Below are 17,774 nucleotides of genomic sequence, written 5' to 3'. Positions count from 1 at the left end.
GAAAATTTGCATGTAAAATAATACATAAAACAGGCCAGCAGATATATATATACACGCACACACAAACAGCACTGAGTAAAGTTATACAGCACAAATATAGGTCATGAATTTCACTGAGTGGATCATATCTGATCTTTGGACAGCAATCATGTTTGTTTGTTTACAGGTCATGACCCTCAGCGAGTGCACTCTGACCTCATGCAAAATGTACAGGAGTGGCTCCAACAGCAACAGATACAAATGAAAAGCATCAGCGGACTGATTCATATCATGCACACGAAGATATAAGTTTATATTAAGAATGACAAATACTTTTTCCTCAGCAATATACAGTCAGCTTCGAGGGACCACAGTTGTGTAAAATAATAAATATATATATTATGAATTCCTATCACATCCTGTGTGTTTTAATATACACACACACACACGCATATATAAACACACAGGATGTGCGATAGGAATTCTTAATTTTTATATTGGAGACAGCCATTTTTTTTTCACCATTTTGCCCAATTTTAGTGATTTTATATTTTATATATACATATATATATATGTGCAATCTGTCTTATTTTATAATGTTAGACAAATGCTTGTGAAAACTACGCATTAAAAAACTTTTTTGCTGAGGTTTGATCGAGCCTCAACTTTTATAGGTCATTTTATTTTGAAAAGACGTAATTTCAAGCAGGAAGTCCGGGCTTTTATTTTGCTTTACGCCTGATCAGCTGATGTTTGGTGTCAATTCCGATTCCTCGGTGAAAAGTAGTAAATGTTTTCCTCATTTGTAACAAAACAGTCGCGATATTTCGCGGCATTACTCGATAATAAGCTTCATAAATTACGCTGTTTATTTTACTTTTAGCCGCTAGCGCTCGTTTTTGACTTTTTTTTTTTTTAACTTTAGCAGCCGTTTTGAGTCGACTGTTCACCCATGTGACGTTTTGTCTTTAAAATAATTGTGATAAAATTTGCCCCCCTGCGGCGACTGCAGATGCCTCGTTTGGAAAAATCAAAGAGCAGAGAGACAAAAAGGTAAGACTGAAGCTTCAATAAATCCAAATGGAAACGTATATGGTGGTATTTTATCCATTATTTCAAACAGAAAGTGCCAAAGACAAGAAAAACAGTGATCACACTTTAGTGATCACTGTTTTTCTTCTACTATGACACAAATATGTTTGGGGATGAACCATCAGAATGACACTGTCCTGTAAGAACTTAATGTCAACTAGATGAAGGAAGACCACTTGGAGAGCGCAGGCCTCTCAGATTTTTTTTTTCCCATTTGGATTAAAATTACTGTAATCTCCAGATATAATGACGGCCAACTGCTTATCAATCATGGGACATGAGTGACTGACAGGTTTAATCAAAATCAAAAAAGTGTTGTAAAATGTCTCATGATGGGGTTCCCTCTTGATGACCCTAATCAATGTTTGTAGAGATCTTATGGAGAAATCAATCTAAAATGTTGAAAATGCTCCATTATGGTTAAATTATATAAACAATCCAAGAGATACTCTGGAGCTTATCAGTGGATTTTGAGTTCTTCGTGATTAAATAGCATGGTTGAAATCTTTACTTTGGTTGCTCCCATTTTGCTTGGGGGTAACCACAATAGATCTGGATCCACGTCTTGATTTGGCACAGATGCCCTTCCTGATGAACATAGGGAGTGGACCACAAGGGGCCTTGAACCAGGGAACTTCTGCTTGGGAGGCAAACACACGGACCTGATGCACCACTGTGCTGTCCAAGGATCTGGCTTTAATATTGCGGGGGAAATACCCTACCATGATCAAGACCATAATTTAATGGGTTATTTCATGTTGTAAGATTGCTCATAACACTTTTTTTTTTTTAAACACACGTATTTGGTGATTGTTTGAAGTTTATGATTTAAACCCTCTAACAATCCATCAGCGAGCCAAACATCACAAAGCCACCTAAGTGGTTTAATAAACTTTAAGGTTTTTAGTTGTTCTCAAATGAATTTTCTCAAACAAACTGGCATTTTCTTCCAGATTAAAACACTAATTAAATAAATGTATATTACGATCACTGCAGTATCAATAGTCTGGCACCTGAAACAAGTACTACAATGTTTATAAAGTCATTGTGCAATCCAGGCGAAAATACAAAGGTAATGGAAAACTTAGTGCAAACAGAAATTTTGATGCAACAGTGGAAGATGGTCGTTTTGCACAATTTAGAAATGGTGACTGATGCAATGTAACGCAAGGATTTTTCAACACAACAAACCACACTTGATGTTTGGGAGCATTAGGTGTTTGGTGCTATTACATATGTTTACCTCTTATGTCCAACTCAGGCCAAAATTAGACTGGAAGTTTGTGCAGAGGTTCTGCAGCATCCAGAAAGTCCTCTTTCCATCATGGACCAGCCAAAGTGTTCTGATGTTTGCAACACTCCTTGGTGTCACACTGACAGGTAACAGCTGACATGACAAATGGATGAAAGCCAAACGTCAAGTTGAGCAAAGTGCAATGTGATGGTTTTTCTTTCTGGTCTTCAGCTCAAATTTTCCTCTGTGTAGACTCGTCTCCAACACATTTTTTTCTACCCTCTCTGTCTCTCTCTTCCATTAGAGCAGCTGATCATTTACCAAGTGGGAATCCTTCCCAGTCACTTTTACAATGTGCTGGCAGACAAAGATTACCCAGAGTTCCAGAGTTTGGTGGCCAAAGCTGTGGTGCTCATTCTGCTGAACTCTACCGTAAGCTGATGGACAAGGACAGAACATCAATTCAAACTATAAAAATACATTTATTTGTATTTGTCAATTTCATCACTTAATGGACAAGTTATTGTAGTAAAGTAAATACACAGCTTGGAGCTTGAAATTGCACAGTGTAATTGCATTTACATTTTTATGATTACTTACTACATACTGCTGGTGACATCAAAGCTTGTGCAGGTTTGAGAAAATCCTGTGCAACAGAAGAAAAAAGCAGCAACACTTAAGACGTTGTATGACTAATACATAGACAGTGTGAAGTAGGTTTCTTGCATTATTTCCCTGCCGTTTTGAGTGTACGGTGGATTTTTAGCTACTGGTATTTCTCTTGTGGATTCCTTCTCAAAACGCTTTTTTCAACAAAAACAGTTCTTGCAAATGCAGCAAATGTCCAGCTGCGTAGAGCACACATAGGTTTGACTGCCAACAGTGTTTTAATACGATTTGTGTTGCAAAAAAAATGGATTTCATGTTTTAACTGTGCAACCAAGCAACATAAAAAATAAACATTAAAAAGGACCAGCAGCACCAAATGCCAAAGTGTCCTTTTTGGAAAGTTTGACCTGCAGCACGCACACTTGAAAAGTGGATTTATTTTTTTTAATTTGTTACATTACAACAGCAGATCGCACCATCTGGAAGGAAACAGTGTCCTTCTGTCAGTGCTGCAGTGTCAAGTATCACTGGGGAAGGCGGGGGGATGGGACAGGACACTTCTTTTCTCCCCTCAGAGTGTTCAGTTGGACCTGCAAGGAGAAAACAACAAGCCCAGTGCTCTTCGAGGAATGTGAATTTTGAGCCCCGTGAATGTGACCCCGTGTTGAAACTTACCCGACACTGCTCATTTGCACACTTTCTTCAAACATTTAAAATTTACACCAATTAGCTGGATGCTAAGAAATAAACACATTCTTCAGATTTATTTATTTTTAAATTATATCATCTGATCTCAGATTGGGGTTGTAAAATCATTTTTTATGAGGTCAGGGCAATATAACATGATAGTTTTACAGCTGGACCTTAAAGGACAAGTTCGTTTTTTTAAATCTATAACAGCATTCATTATATCAAACACAGTTGGTCATCCAGCCACTGAGTGCTCTCTACTTTCTTTTCCAACAAACTGCTGAATAGTAAACACGCAGGTATTAATGAGGCACCTGTAGCAAAACTCTAAAAAGAACTCAAAATTGCATTTTCCAAACTGTAAAATGGCATAGTGTTGTTATTAATGTGTTGTTGCATTTTATCATTACTAATAATGTGTTGGTGGTGATGGTACATTTCACTGTAGACTAGTAAACACACATGGCATTTGTGGTAAAGTATTTGACCAGAACAAACCTCTCTACTCTTCAAACACACCTTGCAGTGCAGTTGTTTGCAGATGTAAACAGGTATATTAGGAAATTAATAAATCCATGTAGTTGACCAGATTTCTTCAGATGTCATTGTACAACTAACGTGCTGTTGATTACAACGTAGGTTGCTAGCTTTATTTTGTTGCCACACAAATGCAGTGGTTTGAAATTAATAGTCAGAAAAGAGATGTTGCCTATTTAATTTTGAGACTGCCTTGTGTTGTAAATACAACAGGTTGCGAAGCAAAAGATTTACTGTCCACTAAAGGTTTCTGTCTTAGCACACTTCATATTTGAGTCAATTGTTTCCAGGATTTTGAAAAAAAGCAGACCTACTTTGGAAATTAAACAAACTGAAACACCTGCTTGGAATTTCTTTCATGCATGTGATGATTAGATTGTTCTTTGCAACAGTCTCAGACATTCCCAGGAGGTGGCACACGTGTAAGGGACATTACAAAACTAAAACAAATTTGTGATCATCTGATGCATCAAAGTTCACCAAATTTTAATCATCATATTCTCATGATATGCCCTTTTAATTTGGAGACTCACGCAATTATATCATTAATTGTTTTTTAGTTATTGTGTTAAATTGGAATTGGTTCTACAGTTTTATAGGGTACAAGCTGAGCAGTCAGTTTCCTGAAGCAGTTGTTAGATTGTTTCAAAATACTTGATAATTTGTTGAAATAAATATTTTAACATTTCAAGCATACTGAAACATTTAATACTTTAAGTAGACATATTATATTGCAAGTGTTTTGAAACAGTAAATCATTTTCTGAAATAATTGTTTCACCTACAGTTCAGTCAAAAAGTAAACTATTTTGCGAACAGTTTGGCTCATTTAAATTCACGCAGTTCACAACAAAGGATTATTGTACAAAGCAATAAAATTTGTAAAATTTGAATCAGTGATTTGTTTCTAAGCTTTTCAAAGCCTTCTTTGGTTGTTTTTAATATTTTAGCAGGGATTTAAACCTGAACTCCGCCCACATCATGTTCGTTTATCACCGCTCTGTGGAACTTGCCCTTTTCGATCATTTTCTCTCTGTGTCTCTCCCAGCTGAAAAGTCTCGACCAATATATTTGCAATCAAATGTACATCAGCTGGAGGAAGATACTAACTGAGAGTCTTCACACGGATTATTTCCACGGCAGAGTCTACTACACGCTGAACGTGCTCAGAGAGGATCTCGACAACCCGTAATATTTCCCTTGTGGCTGCTTGTTTCAAAACATAAATCCAGTTTATATTCATTCCCCGTTAAGTCCACTCAGAATTTTCTTGGTTCTTTTTATTTTGCCTGATTTGTAGAGATCAGAGAATCAGTCAGGACGTGGAAAGGTTGTGCAAACAGATGAGCACCATGGCGAGTCGTTTGATCATCTCGCCCTTCACACTGGGTTACTACACCTACCACTGCTTTACCAGGTGAGCCTGGAGATCTGCACAATCTCAAACTCATACAACCGTTTACTGACATGCATGGTGACTACACGCGTCGGCCACTTGATTAGGTACACCTGTTCAATTGCTTGTTAGCACAAATAGCTAATCAACTAATCACATGGTAGCAACTCAATGCATTTAGGCATCAAGCTGTGGTGAAGATGACTTGCTGAAGTTCAAACTAAACATCAGAATGGGCAAGAAAAGTGAATTTGAACGTGGCATGGTTGTTGGTGCCAGACAGACTGGATTGAGTATATTTCCAAAAATGCTGATCTACTGGGATTTTCACACACAGCCATCTCTAGGGTTTACAGAGAATGGTCCAAAAAAGAGAAGATACCCAGTGAGTGGCAGATGTGTGGATGAAAATGCCTTGTTGATGTCAGAAGTCAGAGGATAATGGGCAGACTGGTTGAATGCTATCATGTCAATATGGGCCAACATCTCTGAAGAATGTTTCCAACACCTTGTTGAATCCATGCCAGGGAGAATTAAGGCAGTTCTGAAGGCAAACGGGGTCCAACCCAGGACTAGCAAGGTGTACCTAATAAAGTGGCCAGTGAGTGTATAACAGATTTCAAAGTGGGCTGCTCCATTCTTAAATTTGAGTATTGCTGTTCTACTTATGTAAATGTACTGCAGGCGTTGCACTGACGAGACTGTGTCATGTTGCAGCACCGGTTGGATCGGCCCTGTGAGTATCTTCATCTACTTTGTGATTGGGACCATCGCCAATAAAATTCTCATGGGGCCGATTGTGTCGACGCTGTTTGAGCAGGAAAAACTGGAGGGAGACTTTCGGTGAGTTCAACAAACTAATCATCGCCTACCATGTAAGAATTACTCTGTTGAGTTTCCAACCCCGCCCTGCCCCGCCTTCCTCCTGGAGATGAATGTGCGTCGACAAAGCGCCTGAACTCGATTGATGGCTGGGTGTTATGTCAACTTCACTGGGTTCCAATTCCTTCCAGTTTTTGTTGTCAAAGAAAGGAATCATAGAAGAGGAAGGAACTGCACTCTGGCCTCTTAAGAAATAACAGGATGTGTGGCAGATCTTCCTGACACAAACTGAAACAATTACTTTTTTTGTCAAAGGTGCAAGAAACAACTGACAGAATGCCATTTTGATACAATAAATTGTGTTGTTTTGAAGGGAAAGCACATTCTTACAGTGACATTTGTGCGTCTCCAGATTCAAGCACATGCAGATCCGTGTCAATGCTGAGTCGGCGGCTTTCTACAGGTTGGCGAAAAGCACACAAGTCGCACACCTTCCCCCGGCTGTGAAAACCACAGTCGTTGCTGTGATGTTTGTCATAATTGCAGAAGCTGCATAATGATTGTCACAATATGAGTCTGGAACAAACGCCGCTGTGTGTTTGCAGAGCTGGTAAAGTGGAACACATGAGGACAGACCGCAGACTGCAGACTCTGCTCCAAACGCAGAAGCTCCTCATAAACAAGGAGCTCTGGCTCTACAGTAAGACCACCCTTGTTTATGTCATTTGTTACACTGACTGGAATCAGACTGGTGACCTCTGACCTCTTCCTTCTCAGTTGGGGTGAACACCTTTGACTACCTTGGAGGTATCCTCAGCTATATTATAATTGCCATTCCCATCTTCAGTGGGATCTACGACGGACTTACTCCTGGTGAGCTCAGCGCGCTCATCAGTAAGGTGGGTTTGTTAAAAACTATTAAATAGTGCTCAGCTGCTTAAAAAATCCTGTTTTTTTTCCTTGTTGGTGGATCATTAATGAGGTTTATTCTCATTGTGAGCAGAATGCTGAATGACAGATTGCTGTGAACACTGATCAGGAATAAATGGAGCACTGTGATGCTGTGAAGTTTTTTCATCTTTCAAAATAAATTATTTTTCCTTTTTGTCAGGGGTGGGACAAAGCAGCGAGGGGACAGAAAATGCACCATATTACACTAAGAGTCTACTTCAAAAATGCTGCATTTATTCACAAAACAGTTTCCACAATAAGGAATTAAAGTACTTCCAAATCAAGGATGTCTTATTTGGACACGAGTGTATCTGTGATGGTGGCTCAGGATGAAAAGAGGCAGTAACAGATCAGATTAAAAGACTTTTTTTAGTCTGTGTGTGCAGGTCTGCTTCAGATGAGGCAAAAGCCCATTTTTGTTAATTAAAAAGAATGAAAATACAGAATCTAACGGCTTTATTCCTGTTTGCGGGGATTTCTTTCGGATAGAATAACAGGTTTTGACAGAAACATTAAAATGCCTGTCAGGTTTGAGTCGGATTTAGACAGAAATATGAGGCTCAAACTTTAATGCCCTCCAGATCCAAGACCGTCAACCCTCTGGTTTACGATAAATTCAGAAGTTGTCCGAGAGCCACTGGGGACAGACAAGAACAAGACAAATGACCCAGAGAGCTCTGAGCGCAGGGACAAAGTTCTCCTGCGTACAGTGCGCCGTTTACTGTTTCTACACACCCAGAAAATATTGAAATGGTGTGTTTTATTCTTTACGTCGACTGGAACAGTATCCTCAAATGTTTTTGATGAATGAATGGAACGTTGCGTTTTTATAACATTCTGCAGTGAGAACACTGAAAAACCCACTGTTTGTCCTTGTTTCACACAAGCTGTTTTTATTGTTGTAATATTTAATGTCTTGTATTATTGTCTTATAGTTCAGATTGTCAAATCTGGGACACGTTTAAGGGACTTTGTCCACCTTTCTTTGGCAAAGTTAGGGACGTTTGTTGCAGCGTTATCCAGAGATTCATTGGTGTTTGTGTATTTACACGGCGGATGTGTGGCCGCCTTAAAAGGCGCTGCATTCCACGGCGACTTGTGGCATTCTCAGTGCGTAAGCGCCAAACAATGTAACAATCGTCTGTTTGCGTCACAGAATAGACTGAATGTGAATCTTTTGGTAATTTAACCACTAGGTGGCAGCAGCGCCTTTCTAGCCGATAAACCTGCAAAACTTGTTTTTATTTATTTATTTATTTTTAAGGCAGCTTCCTTTAGCTGTCATAAAGGAATTCATATTAAAAGCATCTATTACTTGTTATTTGTTTAAGCTTTATTTTAAAATACACTGCATCATTTCTACCTCTGCGCCATCCCCTCCCTGTGCATATTCAGAACGCCTTTGTTTGCATCTACTTGATCAATGGATTCTCGCAGCTGATTGACTTGTCAACCACCCTGTCAGACGTGGCGGGATACACCCACAGGTATAACGCAGCGGCCCCAAAATTTACCTCTCACGTCGGGCTGTGACATAATCACCCAGCGTTCTGTGCGTGTTGTTTCGTTCAGGGTTGGGGAGCTGATGGAGGTGATGGATGACATCCTACGCAAGCAGTGCGACTACGATCCGGCATCAGGGGAAAGTTACGACTTTGACAGGTTTCTATGGACACGGGTCAGAAGCGCAGATTAAAAAGCAAAAGTTACCATGTTGAAGTCCTTCACGTGTTCTGTCGTTTCATCCTCCGCGCAGTGACTTTCATATACACGCAGGCCCGGTGGACACCGCCTTCATCCTGGACAATCTCTCCTATAAGTCTCCTTACTCGGACCAGCTGCTGGTGAAGGATCTGAGTCTGAAGATCGGTCAGGGAACCCATCTGCTGGTGGTAGGGAACACGGGAACCGGCAAGACGTCTCTCCTCAGGGTCCTCAACCGTCTCTGGGAGGCGGACAGCGGTGAGAACAGAAAAAAAACAGTGCTGTCTTATTTAGTGTTTAATTTTAGTTGACGTACATTAATTTGTCTGTAAACAACATGGACGTTACCACCTGTAAAAACTGAGAGGATCCTGCTGCATTTTTCACTATTTTTAAAAAATTGCTGTGACATTATCATCTGATTTGGATCAAATTTGCAAACAAAGATCCATCAAAGTGGTGCTCAAGGTCCTGCTCATAGTTAGACTCTACAGGCATTTAAAGCATTTAATTAAAATCGCTGCTGTTAATTGTTCAAATAGGCCGGTATGAGCAACAGCATGACTGTCGCTTGGGTTCAACAGTCTCATAATTTGAAACTCATGAGAATTAAACGATCTGCCATGGAGGTAATAAATACCGGTGTCTTTGTTTGCCATGTTAGCAGGACTATGCTCGCGATAATTAGCCAATTTATATTAAAATTTGTATAAATACTGTTTGCTAGCGCACACACAAACTCACACAACCAATTACTGTCTGGTGATCTATGTGTGAATTGCTCCAAGGAAAGGGAGGAATCTGTATTTTTCATTATTTTTGTCACATATATGCAGATTTAAAGATTAAATAAGTAATAAAAACACATTTTTCACAAAAATGAATGTGGTCCAGATGTATATAGAGATCAGATGTGTCAGACTGTTTGCCTTTAAGTAAAAGAATTTGTTCTCAAGTTGACCCAAAAGTTACACATAATGCACCATATTGCACGCATCTGTCAGTCTGCCCATACTTCCTTTTGGAGATTGTGCCATATTTCAGAAACATCTCGTGGTCCGGCTTTAACGTTGGTGTTTAATTATTCGTAAGATGAAACTTTCTCGACTAAAGAGAACACTCACAGATCCCAAGTTCCTATTTGATCCAACTGAAAATTTCCTGAAAACTAGGATTTCTTATTGCGAGCGTTAATCCTGATGCAATGTCTATAATAATGACAATTAATTAATGATTAAAGTAGATTGGGGGGAATTCGTGAAATTTGCTGAGGTCAGTTGTTTCATTACGACACAGTTTTGTTTTTTTGTTTTCCTTCCTTCAGGTTTTGTCCAGATGACCACATGCTTCGGCCCCAGAGGAACCATGTTCCTGCCACAGAAGCCGTACCTGACTGACGGCACACTGCGCGAGCAGGTGCGTCTGTCTTTTTTCTTCTCACTATCAGATCTGTAACTGGACAACTGATAAATGTTGACTTCACATAAACTGGGGGGCTGAATTCTACAAGTTCACATTGAGGATTTATTGAAACTCTTCTTCAACAGGTCATCTATCCACTAAAAGACATTTATCCTGCTTTAGGTAATGTATTTTATTTATTTGACAGACCTGTATTAAAATTTGTAACAGCACAACAACCAGAGTATGATTCCTGTGGGCAGTACTTTTATACGACGCACTCTCTGGGTTTACTTAAGATTCCTGCAATGCGGCATTAAATGGAAAGCACCCAATAATACTGTCAAATACACATCGCCATTACTCAGGTTGAGTGGCTAAACCCAAACAAATAACGAGAACAGTGAGAAGTTTCAAAAATAATATATTTTTAAAAAGCTTCACATTTTCCTGCAGAAATACTTTGCACAATACAGCTGAAATAAATCAAGCAAGTGTGTCACCCGTAGAAATCCACACGATCTAAAAGTGGTTATTTTGTGATGAAGGTAATTTGTGAGCTAGTTTTTTGTGGTCTTTGCATTACACATGATTTGTTTGCATCATTGGTCAAACTGTTGATTTAAAACCTGCTTGTCTGATTGACTTTGAGTCGGTCAATATATTTTTGCACCAAATGTGATCTGGGTGATATAGATTTAACTAATAAAAGAAATGATTAGAACCCAAATCCTACTCTGACACTTTGTGACACTAATATGAAACCAACTAATTTGATAGCTTTCATGATAGATATGACTTATGTTATCTTAAACATAATCTGGAAATCATGATTTTTATGTAATGGGGGAACTTAAAAACGTTGGTGACACTGGTCTAGCAGGTCGGTGGATCAGTCCTTACCTACGTATCGTAGTGTCTTTAATAAAGATACTGAACCTGGTCGCAGCCTGATAAAATAAGATTAACTTCAGCCTCACTAAAAGCACCTTTTAATAAAAAAAAAAAACAATTGTTACCATAAATTAAAACAGATTTTATACAAACACGTTAACTAGTCATTCATAGATAAGTGCTATAAGGACAAAAATGACTTTCATGTGGACTCTTTGTTATCATTTGTAAATTTGTGCTGCTTCTATAATTACTGGAATCATTTGTTTCTGTTTTTAGGATCAGTGGATGATAGAAGAATTATACAATTTCTGGAACAAGCAGGGGTGGTGAGCAATATAATCCCACTGAACACTGTTAAACCACACTCCTGCATTTTTACATTTTAACCACAGTATTTATTTACTGTGCTGACTGATTTTTTTTTATTTTTTTATTTTTTTTTTACATTATTTGAGCTTGAATCAAATTAAATCTTTCTGCTATAGCCTGGTCTCCTGAAGCGGACAGGCGGGCTGGATGAAAAGGTGGACTGGAACTGGTAAGAGAATAATACATTACAGAGAAGATTATTAGGGCCAGGCTGCTAGCCACTGGTGAACTGGCAGAACAGCGCTGCTTGTCCAGGGCAAAAAGGATAATCAGGGACACTTCACATCCCTTTAACAATCTGTTTTCCCTCAGGTAGACGGTACTCTAGCCTGAATTGCAAAATACACAGATTCAGGGACAGCTTTTACCAAACTGTCATAAGACAGTTAAATACAAATCAATAGAAAGAACTGTGCAATATAGAATGTAGGACATAGAATACACTGTAGCATCAGGTAGCAACTTTGTTGTTGTAGCATCTTTATATGTGCAATATATCCGTGTCCTTTATTTATTATTGCATGTTGTGAATACACAGATGAAGACACAGTTATTACTGGGTTCGGGAAAAAAAAACTCACACACATTGGACTGGTATTCTGTGCATTAATCTATTGTACACTGTATGGATAATTAGTTCTGTGACAGCATCTTTATTTTTTTGTTTTTACTGAATGATGATAAAATGAGTCTAAGTAGCAGTTACTTAAGTTAAATTTGATGTTAGACACATTTAGAAGTTTTGTTTGTTTTTTTGCCTGGAAATTGTTTTTGTTGAGAGAGACAGAGAGAAAGAGAGAAAAACTGATTCAATTGTACTTTTATAAAATTAGCCTTGGGGCAGAAAAAGAAGATGATACACATGTGAAGTTACTTTTTTCTCCTGCAGGTATGATGTTCTGTCTCCAGGTGAAATGCAGCGTCTCAGCTTCGCACGTCTCTTCTACCTGCAGCCTGAATACGCAGGTGAACCTCTGCTCAGTGTTCATTAAATCTCCAACAGAAGGATGGATTTTTGTAATCCTGCCCTGCTATCTCAGAATTATCACTTTAACTTCTTCACATTTAAATGCCTGTATGTGTCTTCTGCATTCGAAATGTGCCAGACTGAATCTTTTTGGATTGAATGTTTGAACTTTTATGTTCTTGTCCCCAGTGTTAGATGAAGCCACCAGCGCTTTGACCGAGGAGGCGGAAGCACAGCTGTACGGAATCTGTAAACAGCTCGGCATGACTTTGGTCAGTCTGGGACACCGTAGCAGCCTGAAGAAGGTGAGCTGACATTTCATAGCTGTGGGTTTGTGCCAATTCACTCAGTTGTCTCCAAAATTTCAGTTTTTCTGTATTTTTACTTCATGTAAACCGTGACTCTCATATCAGACTTGTGTATAATCTTACCAAGTCATAATCTACACCATTAAGTTTCATCATGATCCACGATGTCTTTGTGGAGTTATCGCACACACAAAAGCCTAGTTTCCACTAAGTGGTCAGAGAGTATGACTTAGTGGCCATAGTTATAACTGAAATGCAGCCAGCATCTAATTCGTCTGGGGACTTGGTGAGGTGACCTTGTGTATCAAGTTTCATCTTGATACACAAAATCTCTGTCAAGATATGCCACACACAACATTTAAGACTCTGACCCCAGGTGGGCAAAATTAGAATAGAAATGCACCAAACATTGAACTTGTCCTTGAAACAGACTTTGCTTCATATCTTTGTGGAACTGAGATTCGAGTACAACCTCATATGTCAAATGATTTCTTAGAATTCTGAGTAAAGTGTGCAGTCTTCAAATATGGTTTCAAAAACTCGAGAAATTCATGATGTCCTCAGTAAGTTGCGTTTCTAAAGTCCTATAAATATGCATGTGCTCTGAGATTTATTTATTTCGTTTTTCTGTCACTCTCTCATCTGTTACTAGGGGAGCTATGACCACTACCTTTGAACCCCCCCGCCCCCCCAAACTAAACCAACTGTTTTGGGTCCCTTATCCTTAGATGACCCCAAAACACAATCAGGATGTTCCCAAAAATAAAACCTGGCCTCAAGCCAGTTATTGAAGATGGCCGCCAAAATATGTTTTTTTTTTTTTTTTTTTCACTAAAACACCTTTACACAACATATAAACAACTTAAATATCACAGATCTCAGATCATTGCAGATCTCAGGAAACTCAATTGTGCCTAAATTCATTCATGGGTTTAAGATTCAAAATGGTGTCCAAAATGGCCGCCAATAGACCCTTATCATTAAAATACATAGTAGGAACAAACAATAGATGTAATAATGACAGAAATCATTGGTGTTTAAGTGAAAAAACCCTATTTTGGCGGCCATCTTGGATAACTGGCTTGAGGCCAGTTTTTATTTTTGGGAACATCCTGATTGTGTTTTGAGGTCATCTAAGGAATCTAATAAAGTTGGTTTGGTTTAGTCCTGACGGGGGGTGCAAAGGTAGTGGTCGTAGCTCCCTAGTATGTCTAAATCTGAGGAGGGTCTAAACTAATGTTTTGTCTGTTTTTCGCAGTATCACGATGTCCAGTTAAAACTCTTCGGAGATGGCCGGTGGGAGCTGACAAAGATAAAAGGCAGCACCAGTTGCCTCAATGTCAAAGAAACCATGTGACCTCAATCGTGGATTTAATTGATTTTGGCGCCACCTTTAATGGGTGCACCAATGTTTACAAAAGGATCAACACTGGTTAGGTAACAATCAAAAGTTTGGACACACCAGTAATGTCTATACTTTATTTTCTTCTTAAAACTACAGAATAAAAACTACAGAAAAAAAATGAAGATCAAAAAAAATGAAGAAGCTGTTTTTCACTTAAATTTGTAAATTAAAATAACAGTCTTGTGTGTCCAAATTTTTGGCTGATGTTATAAATTTGTCTGCTTTCGGTAAATTATTTTTGATAATGATTTGTGGATTCAAGGTGTTATAATAACCTGATCAGATATAAATGTTGCTCCATGTTTGGCAGCTAACCTGGTGAGGATGAACCGAGCCACTTACACTGCTGCTGGTTTCTTTTTAACCCAAAATGTTGGGCCTATTTTGCACCCAGGGTTCACTGCAACAGCAGAATGACTTCAGATGTTTGGTCCTGGCTTTCGCAATCAAGTGTACCTTTTTCTTTCCTTTAAATGTGCCTAAAATGTTTGCAAAGTACTGTATTTTGGGTCTACCAATTTTAAGTTGTATTAATAGGTTAAAAACTTTCAGTAACAAATTGGGTTTTTTCCTGGCTATTTTTGTGACTCTGCTCCAAAACGTTAATGATTCATATTCTATATAAGCCCCAACATTATTATTTCTTTTTCATTTTGTTTAGTAATACTGCTGACAATGCAGCAAACATACTAAAAACATTTTATCCTCAATGTCAAGTGATTGTAGCGGATAATAGACTGGGTACAATGTTTCAGATATCAGAATTAGGCTCTGTATACTTATTGGGAAAATATTTAACTACGTGAGCCAATGGAAACACTATGGTGTTTATATAAAAAAGGAGCCTTCAAAAGGGACTTAAAATTAAATTTTTAATAGAGCAGAGCTAGAAAATGGTCTCCTTCACTAGTCGCCTTGTTGCACAGTTTCTCAGTTTAAAAGAACTGCCTCGTTCAGACCGCTTTACTATACAGTACCATGCTGTTTGTATTTCTTAATCATGGATGTACATATAGTCAAAGACATTCAGTGATTTGGAAGTGTTCATGCATTCATCTCATTACTAAAAAAGACAAAAAAAAAAAAAAAAAAGTCCAATTACTTATGGGCTCTGCAGTATTTTTGTTAAACCACTTGAAATAAAGCTGAACTACAGTACGTGAGAACATCTTGTTTAATTTTAATTCCATTGTGGTGTACAGAAGCAAAATTACCAAAATATTGTTACTGTCAGAAAAGTTTCATGGGTTATTATTATTATTGTTAATGGAAATTACGTCAATTATGGGAGAATTGGAAGAGGTATACTTATGTACGCGACTGCAGGACAGGATCTCTAAATTACAGAATTCTGGCATCATGATGCACTCTGCGCCTCTAAAAACACTGAGTAGGGGAGGAAGACAGATCCACTCTGAGCCCCACTCCAACTGTCTGTCCAATCTGTGTCTTTCAGAAGCACCAGCAACTGGCACAGAGGAGCACGACAGATTTTTAATAGGACGTCTGGCAGGCACAGACTGGCAGTGATGAGTGGGAGCCTGGTGGATATCATAAGTGACACAGCTGGTGCCAGTTTTATAATCCGAAACCGACCCCAGCTCCGGGTTATGCCCCGCCATCCCCACATTTACAGGCGTACCACGCTACACAACCACTTTCACATATACGCTCTCGGAATTTGGCACAAGACCTCAACATCCAAAGGAGACGATGCAGAATTACGGGACAAGAAAAACATCTTTAAAATAATGTAATAAAAGCAGCTAAAAAGAAAATCCCGTCGGCTTATGGTACTGAAAACACAGAGTACATTCTATGTAAAAGGACAGAAGCACCACAGAACAGCTTGTGATCCGATGACCTTCTGATTGCTACAGATGTAGAGAGTGGAATTACAGCCATATTAAGTAAATGAAATACAATTAGGTTTGCCTGGTTCTCAGGGACCCAGATAATCCGCCTGGTGCTTTCTGGCAGAATGGACCAGTTGTGAAAGTAGGACACAACAGATGATCCCACAGTAGCCTCAACAACCCCTTAATGCAGGATGCTTCCAGACTAACATCCACCCAAAACACAAACAAAAAGTTTCAGTGTCCTTCAGAGGTCTAGCCCGTTGCAGGTTCTAACGGTGAGCATACACTACACGATTATATGAGGGGACAGCGCCCTATGAGCGTAGCGCAGAATATTGCACACACATTGTATTGTGTGCCTCGATCCGTGCAGGGAAGGAGAAGCAGGAGCTGTGCAGTGCCTCCATCTCCAGCAGAAGTTGAGCCTCATCGTGAGAGAAATAAGGATGCAACAAGGCCATAATTTATTCAGCACGCAAAACACAACTGTTCTCAAAAGACACAAGTACTTCCTACGTTTGACTAGTTTGTGTGCACAATGGCGAGTGTGTGCACTGGTTTACGAGCTAATCTCTTGAATATTTTTGAGGCTCTGGGAATAAATTCAACCCCGATTTCTCACACACACACCCGATATTGTGTATCCTCTCAATCTTTTCGTGTTGTATGAACGCAGAGGCCCTATGCCAACATGGGATCAAAGTCTAATTTTCACCCTAAATGGGCTACTTGCTCTCAGATCAACCAAATGGTAATTATGAATAATGCCACTTAGCCCTAATTGGAAACACTGCCCCAGAAAAATAATATAATCTTTTTTTTTTTTTTTTTTTTGCTGAACAAGCATATTTGGGTCAAATCCGTGTGTTTCAGCCTCAACCTATGATGCTCTGATGTTCAATAATCGTATTTGCCATTTTGTACAGTAATTAAAACAGCTTTGCTCCATTTGGTCATTACTCAGTCTAATTTGGACGGACTAGCGATGAAATGCATAGTGTCAATCGGAAACTGTGCTCATCTGCTAAATTAATTTTATTAGCAAAATCAGCTGATTTTGACACGTCATTGTGCCCCATCATAAGACACATTCAGGGAGGAACGGCGGCTACTGACTCAAGGGAGGTTAGAGCCGAAAATCAGGTAACCAGGTTGAAGAGCCTTTTTGCACCTTGGCAGGTGTGTGATCTTTACCGAGTGCATCTCAAGCACTGTAAGAGATCAACTGAGTCAAGGACAAAGTCATTACAAGTTCAGCATCACACCCACAGTAATTACTGCTTCCATTTATGGCACAATTATTGTTTCATTGTGATACCTCAGGTTAATCATTACACAAAGCAGGTACTTTCCCATTTAGCTGAATGGGAACGCGTGTCCAAACGTTTGACGTGTAGAGTATTTTGAGATACTCATGTTGGACAAACCACAGTTCAGGGTTGTGATCAAACAGCATCACAGAACTGTATCTGTACTTGAGCAGAATTCAGTTCTATAAGACGTTAATTAAAAATGTCAAGCGTTTGAACCACAAAAGCACTTCTAAATCCAGGCT

The 17,774-nt window shown here is 39.0% G+C and overlaps 2 protein-coding genes across 3 annotated transcripts in view; one reads left to right on the top strand and one right to left on the bottom strand.

Annotated features, from left to right (window-relative positions):
* Nucleotides 1-2,449, bottom strand: part of LOC117502563 (potassium voltage-gated channel subfamily H member 5-like) — a 33,413-nt gene extending 30,964 nt beyond the window's left edge. The window contains exon 1 of the mRNA XM_034161600.1: nt 2,315-2,449. The gene's annotated coding sequence lies outside the window, so the exon portion shown is untranslated. The remainder of the gene's footprint in view (nt 1-2,314) is intronic.
* Nucleotides 992-15,471, top strand: abcd4 (ATP-binding cassette, sub-family D (ALD), member 4). Of its 2 annotated transcripts, none has more exons than XM_034161601.1 (19): nt 992-1,032; nt 2,333-2,451; nt 2,610-2,737; nt 5,189-5,328; nt 5,441-5,557; nt 6,254-6,379; nt 6,771-6,821; nt 6,964-7,058; nt 7,136-7,257; nt 8,705-8,796; nt 8,882-8,971; nt 9,066-9,271; nt 10,338-10,429; nt 10,561-10,597; nt 11,588-11,637; nt 11,797-11,849; nt 12,570-12,646; nt 12,837-12,952; nt 14,214-15,469. In XM_034161601.1, exons 1-19 carry the CDS (start codon nt 992-994, stop codon nt 14,310-14,312), a joined length of 1,851 nt encoding a protein of 616 aa, XP_034017492.1. In that variant the 3' UTR covers nt 14,313-15,469. The 2 variants fall into 2 exon arrangements, with proteins under 2 accessions (XP_034017492.1, XP_034017493.1); XM_034161602.1 differs by having other exon boundaries at nt 1,013-1,032; nt 2,615-2,737; nt 14,214-15,471.
* The last annotated feature ends 2,303 nt before the right edge of the window (nt 15,472-17,774 follow it).

Source organism: Thalassophryne amazonica, chromosome 21 (assembly GCF_902500255.1).
Source record: "Thalassophryne amazonica chromosome 21, fThaAma1.1, whole genome shotgun sequence".
Lineage (NCBI taxonomy): Eukaryota > Metazoa > Chordata > Actinopteri > Batrachoidiformes > Batrachoididae > Thalassophryne > Thalassophryne amazonica.
Note: the sequence above shows the minus strand (reverse complement) of the source record. Positions and strands in the feature narration are given on the sequence as shown.